This window comes from Salmo trutta, unplaced genomic scaffold (genome assembly GCF_901001165.1).
Source record: "Salmo trutta unplaced genomic scaffold, fSalTru1.1, whole genome shotgun sequence".
Classification (NCBI taxonomy): domain Eukaryota; kingdom Metazoa; phylum Chordata; class Actinopteri; order Salmoniformes; family Salmonidae; genus Salmo; species Salmo trutta.
In genome coordinates, this window is record NW_021822795.1 from 105,443 (window position 1) to 116,542 (window position 11,100).

At 41.8% G+C, this 11,100-nt stretch overlaps 1 protein-coding gene across 6 annotated transcripts; it reads right to left on the reverse strand.

The window, feature by feature from the left end:
- Positions 1 to 3,507: 3,507 nt before the first annotated feature.
- Positions 3,508 to 8,726, reverse strand: LOC115184920 (uncharacterized). 6 transcript variants are annotated; one of them, XM_029745489.1, is made up of 13 exons: positions 8,365 to 8,726; positions 8,050 to 8,127; positions 7,839 to 7,907; positions 7,640 to 7,726; positions 7,252 to 7,356; positions 6,904 to 7,002; positions 6,732 to 6,779; positions 6,536 to 6,616; positions 6,195 to 6,437; positions 5,820 to 5,866; positions 4,774 to 5,020; positions 3,818 to 4,111; positions 3,508 to 3,698 (listed from the first exon to the last, which is right to left on the reverse strand). In XM_029745489.1, the coding sequence occupies exons 3-13, from the start codon at positions 7,872 to 7,874 to the stop codon at positions 3,564 to 3,566; spliced, it is 1,422 nt and encodes a 473-aa protein (XP_029601349.1). In that variant the 5' UTR covers positions 7,875 to 7,907; positions 8,050 to 8,127; positions 8,365 to 8,726; the 3' UTR covers positions 3,508 to 3,563. The 6 variants fall into 6 exon arrangements, with proteins under 6 accessions (XP_029601349.1, XP_029601347.1, XP_029601350.1 ...); XM_029745487.1 differs by having other exon boundaries at positions 7,839 to 8,127; XM_029745490.1 differs by having other exon boundaries at positions 4,774 to 4,863; positions 4,951 to 5,020; positions 7,839 to 8,726.
- Positions 8,727 to 11,100: the final 2,374 nt, after the last annotated feature.

Consider the following 11,100-nt stretch of genomic DNA (forward strand, 5'->3'; position numbering starts at 1 on the left):
ATGGCCAGGCACGACTCCAACACCATCTTAAGTTTGCAGACGACAACAGTGGTAGGCCTGATCACCAGCATTAACGAGACCGCCTATAGGGAGGAAGTCAGAGACCTGGCCGGGTGGTGCCAGAATAACAACCTATCCCTCACGTAACCCCAAAACTAAGGAGAGGAAATTGTGGTGTCCACATCAACAACCAACTAGAATGGTCCGAAACACATCAAGACAGTCGTGAAGAGGGCACGACAAAGCCCTATTCCCCCTCAGGAAACTAAAAAGATTTGGCAGGGTCCTGAGATCCTCAAAAGGTTCTTACAGCTGCAACATCGAGAGCATCCTGAACCGGTTGCATCACTGCCTGGTACAGCAATTGCTCGGCCTCTGACCGCAAGGCACTACAGAGGTAGTGCGTACGGCCAGTACATCACTGGGGGCTTAGCTGCCTGCCATCCAGGACCTCTACACCAGGGCGGTGTCAGAGGAAGGCCCAAAAAATTGTCAAAGACCCCAGCCACCCCGTCATAGACTGTTCTCTCTACTACCGCATGGCAAGCGGTACCGGACAAAAAGGCTTCTCAACAGTTTTTACCCCCAAGCCATAAGACTCCTGAACAGCTAATGAAATGGCTACCCGGACAATTTGCATTGTGTGCCCCTCTTTTTACGCTGCTGCTACTCTCTGTTTAGCATATATGCATAGTCACTTTAACTATACATTCATGTACATACTACCTCAATTGGGCCGACCAACCATTGCTCCTGCACATTGGCTAAATGGGCTATCTGCATTGTGTCCCACCCACCACCCGTCAACCCCTCTTTTATGCTACTGCTACTCTCTGTTCATCATATATGCATAGTCACTTTAACCATATCTACATGTACATACCACCTCAATCAGCCTGACTAAACGGTGTCTTTATGTAGCCTCGCTACTTTTATAGCCTCGCTACTGTATAGCCTGTCATTTTACTGTTGTTTTATTTCTTTACCTACCTATTGTTCCCCTAATACCTTTTTTTCACTATTGGTTAGAGCCTGTAAGTAAGCATTTCACTGTAAGGTCTACACATATTGTATTCCGCGCACGTGACAAATAAACTTTGATTAGATTTGATTCAGATCTGGGCTCTATCCCGGGCTGTGTCGCAGTGGTCCAAACAGTGGTGGTCCACTGTTTGGACCACCACCCAGGACAATGGATCGGATCCCAGTAGGCGACCCAAAACGGCACCGCAGAAAGGGCAGACGGAGCGGTATTCTGGACAGGCTCTGTAGATGGGCACATCGCTCACCGCTCCCGAGTGTACTACTCGCCAATGTCCAGTCTCTTGACAACAAGGTAGACAAAATTCGAGCAAGGGTTGCCTTCCAGAGAGACATCAGAGATTGTTACATTCTCTGTTTCACGAAAGCATGGCTCTCTCGGGATACGTTATCAGAGTTGGTACAGCCACCCGGTTTCTTCACGCATCGCGCCGACAGAAACAAACGTCTCTCTGGTAAGAAGAAGGGCGGGGGTGTATGCCTTATGATTAATGAGTCATGGTGTGATCATAACAACATACAGGAACTCAAGTCCTTTTGTTCACCTGACCTAGAATTCCTTACAATCAAATGCCAACCACATTATCTACCAAGAGAATTCTCTTTGATTATAAATCACAGCCGTGTATATCCCCCCCAAGCAGACACCTCGACAGCCCTGAAAGAACTTCATTGGACTCTACGTAAACTGGAAACCACATATCCTGAGGCTGCATTTATTGTAGCTGGGGATTTTAACAAAGCTAATCTGAAAACAAGGCTCCCAAAGTTTTATCAGCATATCGAATGCGCAACCTGTGCTGGCAGGATTCTGGATCATTGCTACTCTAACTTTCGCAATGCAGACAAAGCCCTCCCTCGCCCTCCTTTCGGCAAATCTGACCACGACTCCATTTTGTTCCTCCCAGCCTATAGACAGAAACTAAAACAGGAAACGCCCGTGCTCACGTCTGTTCAGCGCTAGTCCGATCAATCTGATTCCACGCTTATATATGTTCCGGATAGCCTCAGACAACAACATTGATGTATACGCTGATTTGGTGAGCGAGTTTATTAGCAAGCACATCGGCGAAGTACCCACGATGACTATTAAAACCTTCCCCAACCAGAAACAGTGGATTGATGGCAACATTCACGCAAAACTGAAAGCGCGAACCACTGCTTTTAATCATGGCAAGGCGACCGGAAACATGACCGTGTCGCGGCTGTCGAAGGGATCGGACCAAAGTGCAGCGTGGTTGTAGTTCCACATTTTATTAAATCCGTGAAACTTTGCAAAACATAAATAACTGAATTTACAAAACAACAAACCGTGACGCAGAGAGAAACAAACACTACTCAATAGATAATCACCCACGAAACCCAGGACGATAAACCCCTACTTAAATATGATCTCCAATCAGAGGTAACAAGGACCAGCTGCCTCCAACTGGAGATCAACCCAAAAGAAACATAGAAATAGAAAAACTAGAACTTAAACATAGAAATAGAAAACATAGAAAAACACAACACCTGTCACGCCTTGACCTACTCTACCATAGAAAATCACATCTTACTATGGTGAGGACGTGACAGACCGAATACAAAGTGTGTAGCTATTCCCTCCGCAAGGCAATCAAACAAGCTAAGCATCAGTATAGAGACAAAGTAGAGTCGCAATTCAACGGCTCAGACATGAGACATATGCGGCAGGGTCTACAGTCAATCACGGATTACAAAAATAAAACAGACACCGACGTCTTGCTCCAAGATAAACTAAACAACTTCTTTGCTCACTTTAAGGACAACACAGTGCCATTGACACGGCCCGCTACCAAAACCTGCGGGCTCTCCTTCACCGGAGTCAACGTGAGTAACCCATTTAAACGTGTTAACCCTCGCAAGGCTGCTGGCCCAGACGGCATCCCTAGCCGCGTCCTAAGAGCATGCGCAGACCAGCTGGCTGGTGAGTTTACGGACATATTAAATCAATCCGTATTCCAGTCGGCTGTTCCCACATGCTTCAAGAAGGCCACCGTTTTTCCTGTTCTCAAGAAAGCTAATGTAACTGAGCTAAATGACTATCCCCCTGTAGAACTCACTTCCGTCATCATGAAGTGCTTCGAGAGACTAGTCAAGGATCATATCACCTCTACCTTACCTGACACCCTAGACCCACTCCAATTTGTTAACCGCCCCAATAGGTCCACAGACGACGCAATTGCAATCACACAAGAGGAATACCTTTGTAAGAATGCTGTTCATGGATTACAGCTCAGCATTTAACAGCATAGTACCCTCCAAACTACACTTGTGTGTGTATAAGGTAGTTGTTTTGAAATTGTTAGATTTTCCTGCACGGTCGGAACTAGAAGCACACGCATTTCACTACACTCGCATTAACATCTGCTAACCATGTGTTTGTGACCAATAACATTTGATTTGTTTTGACATGATGTAAAATTAGTTTCAGATTGACAGGTAATGTTTAAATGCAAAATACTTTATTTTATGTTTGGGATCCTCAGCTCAGTTTGGGACCCTTAATCCAGGCTGGACAGGAGGAAGTCAACCTGCATTTCTAGATTCACCATCACCTGCCACGAGAGCCTCTGTGGGCTTTCATAGATGGACTCATCGAGGTTGAAGATGGAGTCCAACCACGCCTTCATCTGATCCTGACGACAACAGACACATCATCAACTATTATTTAATGACCAAGTACAAAGACAAGGATGAACAAACCATCACACACAGTTCAGGATAAAGAGAGAGAGAGGGAGAGAGAGAAATGCACCTTAATGAGGAGGTAGAAGTTCCCAGCAGACTCTGTCCAGGCTTCTCCAGGAGGGTGAATCTTCATGATCACTTCCACGAGCAGATAAAAGAAGGTACCAGGCCTCTGGAGAAGGAACAGGGGACATAAGTGGGTGTCTACAGACCTGGTATGGCTAGTGTGGATATGGTAGATAAACAACAGGATGTTTACATTATTAGGGCCACTTACAGATGTTGGAATAGATGTTTTTCCTTCCAGAAGGCTTAGTAGAACAAATTCATAAAATACATCCGTGAAGTTGATGTGGTTGATCTGAAGTCGAACAAATAAGATAATTACATCATTTTCATTGACAAGCACTTTAGAAAGTCTCATTGAGTAGATGTTGGATGAGCAGACGGTGCCTGCAGCTAACGCTCAAGCTTGTATGTAAACCTACTCCTACAAGAGCCATCTCCAGCTCTAGTCGCTCCCTGTTTGCTGGCTCATTAATGAAGTTCACCAGGATGTCATAGGCCTGCTGAAACTGCCTCACATCCTCAAAACAAAACAATCATAAAATTCCTTAGAACTTGGATCATAAACTCAAAGATTCAGCTCTGTAATTCTGATTGTTTGGCTTGTAAGACATTGGAACTTTTCAACTAAACCTTACAAATCACTATTGCCTAAATGTAAGCCACTGGGCAAAGACTGGTTGAATCAACGTTGTTTCCTTGTCATATCAACAACAAAAATGTAATGTGATGATGTTGAATCAACATGGAAAACTGATTGGAATTGAAAAAAGTCATCAACGTATTTTTTTCACCCAACTTTTAACCTAAGTCCAATGACATAGTACATTTGTTTTATTGATTTCACATTGAACTCAACCAAATGTAACTAAAAACTACACGCTGAAATGACGTCTGTGCCCAGTGGGAACTATATATCTGGTCTGATGAATGCTGTACAATTATGTGAATGGTTACCTGCTGGTTGAGCTCGGACAGTCCACTCAACACCATCCTCCCAGCGTGGGTGAGGTAATTAAGGGAGTTACTGTCTGAGGATGTCAGAGCCTGTGAGAACAAGACAGTACATTTAGAAATAGTACACAAATGTACATCAAATGAAAAACAAATGGTGGTAAATTCACACTTTCTCACCTCCATAGCACGTCGGATACCGGCCAGCCTCAGAGAGAAGTTGGTTGTCCCTTGGTTTCCAAAGTAACTCCTGTAAATAGAAATGTTTAGTAACAAATGTGCAACATAAGAAGCTAAAGCATACATTAATGCCATGAGATTAAGAAATCCTTTTATGTTAGACTATGTTACAACTGCAAGATCCAGAAAACCATACCAATCTAGGATTATAATATGATCATTTGTTTGTTGCTGAAAAACTTGTAGTGTATTTTAGTTTTAAAAAGGCTTTTAAAGTTTGTAATTTCCACTTGGAAATTTCAGACTTGACTTGCCCTAACGGAAAATCTATCAACCCCTACAAAAATGTAAATTATAATACACATAATAACTAATATTTCCTATGCCAAGAGTGTGGAAAGCTGTTATCAAGGCAAAGGGGGGCTATTTGAAGAATCTTAAACCTAAAATATATTTTGATTTGTTTAACACTTCTTTGGTTACTACATGATTCCATATGTGTTCTTTCATAGTTTTGATGTCTTCACTATTATTCTACAACGTAGAAAATAGTAAAAACAAAGAAAAACCCTTGAATGAGTAGGTGTTCGAAAACTTTTGACCGGTAGTGTATATAAAGTGTTTCAACTCTATATCTGAAATGCTAAAGGTGTTTTCTTTTTTAAGACCATATCCATGTGTGTGAGGTGTAGACTTTTGTTTCAAAGTAGATTTGTTTAAGACTACTAAGAAACACTGTGTGTGACCCTGATTTAGCCCACTGCAGTAAAAGGTTATTAAGGTCCTACATCTGTATAACTACAATATAGGGGCAGATTATTTCAAAGCAAATGTTTTTACTATAGATGAACACATGACAGCAAACTCACCACAGCTGGGGCACATCTGCAGCATTATGTTGCTCCTCCACAAACTCCTAAAACAGACATCACATTAACATCAACTCTGGGCTCCCAAGGTAAGTCAGTTAAGAATTTGTTCTTAACTAACTTACGTAGATAAGTAAATAAAATAAATACTAAACTGCATTTCACCTTCAACTGAAGCGGACAAAACATTCAGTGACATCATAACAATACTTTCATCTTGACCTAAAAACTGGACCCTATACAGACAATACAAACCTGTTGATACCAAAACACTGTGTTTGGAACACAATGACACTTAGACACACACCTGTACACACAAGTACAAATGTCAGGAAAACAAAGAAAAAGGGTTATTGACTGTAGAAAGAGTTTTACCTGAGGAGTGCTGTCAGGGGTCTGGTCCTGGGCCTGGTCCTGGGTGAAGTGGTAAGGTGGAGGGGAATCGGAAGGGAACGGGGGAGGCGGAGGGGGAGGTGGAGAATCCTGGGGGAACTGGTGAGAGGAGCCAGAGGACGGCTCATGAGGGATGGTGAAAATGTCAGAGGTAGAGAACTGATACGCCATCATGTCATCCCCCCTCTCCTGGAACCCCTCCACTGTGGTGGAGATATCCACCTGCTTTTTAACAAACAACACCGTCAGCCCAACCACAATGTTGAAAACCCCTCAACCAAACACTGAAATAAATCCTACCGCAGAGAAACAACGAGGCATACCTGGGCGTCCTCATAATAGGTGAACTCTGACCTCGTCTTGACGAGGCAAGACCTGAGTTCATGGATCCTTCTACCAAGGAACTAAAAGATAGGATAGAAATTCAAATGTATCATCTCATTTTGTCAACATTTATTTAAATAGGTAAATGGACATTTGCCACTTTCCATTTTTTGTTATGAAAGTGTTAGACTGTACCTTAATACCAGTCACCTCCATGTTGGTGAGGACCACCTGGACAATACCCTTTCAAAGAGACACAGGGAAAAATTACATTTCATTCAGGAAATATAAGTAGCCCTATATTTTGTGCATCATTTGACACAAATCAGGTGCATTTGAGATGAAAGATCAGTTGAGAATCTCTCACCCATGGGTCCAGGATTTTTTCCTGAATGACTCTGCTCCACCACAGCTGTTTCTCCACTCCCCTCACAATGCACAGGTGATGCATGTCCTCTTCATTTTGCTATAAAGAAAAACAGCTTCAGTCTGCACACCTCTCTGTATATTTTAGCTGTAGATTTCTATATCATTTGGCAGGCGATTTCAGTTTGGACTATCACCACTGGCAGTGATATAGAGCCAACATGATGTTCGTACAACAACTTTACCCTAGGTTTCAATTAGGACCAGATATACAAAAGAAAACCCAGAGACAAATGGGAGTTAAAACACACAGGTGTGTTCACAAATGTTAAGAATATGTCTGAAGTACCTGCACTCGTCCATAACGGATTATCCAGGTATGGAAATGAAATGAACCCCAGTTCCCAACCAGCTGCATCTTCTCATAGGGAAAACCAGAGTCTTCACTATTTGGCTGCAAAACAAAGACATCCCATAATTGTAGAGCTTTCTCTGTGATTAATAATAAACAGACCAAGGGATTAAAGCCAGACAGGGCCACTGCCCAACCTCCTCATCCACATACTAAGGAACAAGAATGACAGACTGGTAGCCTATAGGAGTGACAGACTGGTATAGGGAGGATCACAAGAGGAGGCCACTGCATTATAGATTCTAAAAGAATTGGCAGTTGAACTACACAGGTCTGTGTTCAAAGGTTAAGGAAACATCTGAAGTATCTGCATATGAATGGATACCTGTTCAGTTTGAGAAGACAGTTCCTCCCACACCATCCTCCCAACAAGAGTGAAACAGATGAGAACAGGCTGATCCATCATGAACATCTGGGAGAAAATGAGGGAACAGACAGCAAAGTATTTCACTACTATAGTGGATACTGAAGGTAATCCTTCCTGTTAGATAAAATGAGCTTTGTCCAATAATCTGCATGGTTACCTGTGTGTTTAACACTGCCAGCTCTCTCACTAACATCCTCCCAGCAAGGGTAAGGTTATAAGTCAGCTGCTGTTGTAAAACATATGGAATATGTTTACAGAAATGTATTTCCATATTGTTCTTCAGAAAACGTCATGTTTGTGTTTAAGCTACATAAATCAGTCATAAGACCAGAGAGAAGACAAGAGAGTATCAGTACTGTTGGACTTACAGAGCTGGGAACCCACAGAGGTCCAGACCAAGGGACTAAAGCCAGACAGGGACGCTGCCCAACCTCCTCATCCACAAACTAAGGAATAAATCAGGATCCATTCTCGAGTCAGTAAAATTACAGTTTGAATTGATTGTTATTGAACCAGTCCTGATAATGAAGCAGTATTGTTATAGCCTGGGTGCCAGGCGGTTTCAGCTCTCTGACAACTCCTTATGGGATTGTCATGCAAATACCATTTTGCCACGATGGAATTGGCAAGAGAGCAGAAACCGACCGGTACCCAGACTATTGATAGGCCTACAGTATTCTTACCTGAACAAGGACTGGGTCCTCCTGGTCCAGGGTGGGATCATGATCTTTATGAATAAACAATAAAGAATTATTTTCTCTAAGTTGAACAAATACTACAAGACACCAAACATCTGTCCATGTAGTTAGGCTGATCTTATAATTGAATTGTGTTTATATTGTATGATATCACATTGTATTTACGTGTCTGCATAATGTACCAATATGTTCAATTAAACCTCAAGAAAAGGTTTGGTTTCAGAGGAGCATGTTGGTTTGTTGTTGTTAATAGTGGAATTATTAGCCATCATCATGTCAACAAATGAGCCCTAAATGGCACCCTATTCCCTATTTAGTGCACTACTATTAACCAGAGCCATTTGACCATATAACTATGGGCCCTGGTAAAAAGAAAAATAGGGAATAGGGTGCCATTTTAGACGACGCCTGAATATAGTTTCAGTCTGGACTATATACAGTATGTCAAAAAGTAAGGAAGACCACGGAACTCTTCATATCATTCATTAAAATGCCATCATTTGTATGGCATGTTCAATGGAAACCATGTTTAAAAACTTTCCATTGAACTTTCCATACAAATAAAGGCATTTTAATTAATTATATGAAGAGTGCCTTGGTCCTCCTTTCTTTTTGATGACCAATTTACCCCTTTTACCAAAGAGCACCTTCTGTCTACCAAAACCTACTATTGTGTACCTTAGCAGCGCTTCCCTTCCTCCTTTTGTTCTACACGTTTATACAGTCAGTATTGTTATTTAGACATTGTAAAATCTGTAAATGTACCCTCCTCAACCGTGACAACACGGTCCACGGTCTCCACGGTGGCCGGTTCATCCTCACCGACGCCGTAATATGTGTTATAAAAGTAGACTGCCGAACCCGTAGCGATCACCAGACCAGCTGCACACAGAAGCGGTCGCTTACGGAGCAATCTCAGCGTGGTCGCTTTCAAAAAACTACTGAACGTAGACCTACTCATTATCACCCTTCATACTGCAGTGTTTTGACCGAGTTCAAGACCATATGACACTTTCTTAGAATTACAGGGTTTTATAGGGAACCATTAATACGTCAAATGATTCCAATCGTCGTGGTTGGCAATGTCACAATGGGATGAACATGTTTACCAAACTGATTAAAAAACACTCAACAGTGACATCAATTAAATTGCATGTTGGGGACGATTTGGGAGTTTATAAAATTGTGAACTATGAACCATGGTTTAGAGAGCAGTGAAGTAGAGCAGTTTAGCAAATACATATGGCTCTAACTAGGAGTAGAAAAAGGTGCTGCGCCACAATGCATAATGCGCTCTCCATGGTTCTGAAAAGGAACATTCTTTCTAGGCCGAGTCCACTCACTGAACCACTCTCACTTTCACATTCAATGTGTCAAAGCGTTCAACCTCCACGCATGGGACTAAAACATCATTCAAATGAAAATTAAGATCCTAAATCTGTATCAAAACATCCTGTGTAGAGGGGTGGGGGGATTGTGGCAGATATCACAGGTAATCAGCCTTTGTAGGTCTGAATATGAGGAAGAGATAGTTCAAAGGGGATGAGCCGATAATATGGACTTGTGGAACTGTCCATGAAAAAATGAGGTGCAAAAAACTACATTTAGAGGCTGAGTCATTGTGTAAAAGCCAAGTTTACTCATGAAGTTGAAGTTAATCCAAACATTGACAATTCAACTGGGTGTCCATAGGCATGATCTCACTCAAGGTAATAGATACAGTATGTATAACAAAATAATAAGTTAGCATTGCTGCCTTATTGAGACCTGAATTATGGTCTACCCATGTGCTATTGGCTAACCCTATGCCTAATCCAGTCACTTGATGTTGAAAATCATTAGGCATCAGCCAATCAAAGCAGCCAAACATCTCCCATGTCCATGTCTAGCACAGTCCAAGAATAATTGACTGCTTGTTGTTTTTGGCACTACTTCACATTTAATTGTCCAATATATTTTGTGTAAGATTTGATTTCTTCTTCGAACACTTGGAAACAAGTTTCTCAGGAAAGATTCCAACACAGAAGGTCATGTTGTAAATTGAAATTGTCAGCCTTCGTGTTTGAGCTTCTCGGACAGCTAACTATTAGCTCTGTTAGCTTTAGCTTACATTGACCCACCAGGAAATTTGACCTTCACTGTTTGAAGGAGTGTGTCATCTGAATGTTTGAGGCCAAGCCATTTTAAGGAATGGAAAGACAGTTACTGCATACAGAGTACTGGTAGCCAACTTCTTCTATTTCATTTTAATGTCTCCTTATGGCTGTTCAACACAGGAAGTAAGACTCTTCCGTAAAAAGGTGCCACACATTTTGAAACAAAACAGCCAGACTTGTGATGTAGGTCAGGTTTCATGTCTTTCAAGGAATAACACGAGAGAGCTGTGCAAATGCACTTCAACATTTTCACTGTGCCAATTTATAGCCACAGTGTTACAATTGGCAAATAAGTGATCAAAATGTTAATCATAAGGTAAAAGACTAGTCTTACAGAGCTGCTTTCATACTGTGTGGTGTTTATTATTTTTCTTTATTTCACCTTCATTTAACCAGGTAGGCTAGTTGAGAACAAGTTCTCATTTACAACTGTGACCTGGCCAAGATAAAGCAAAGCAGTGTGACACAGACAACAACACAGAGATACACATGGAATAAATAATAAACAAGCCAATAACACACTAACAAGTCAATGACACAGTAAAAAAGTAAAAAAGTCTATATA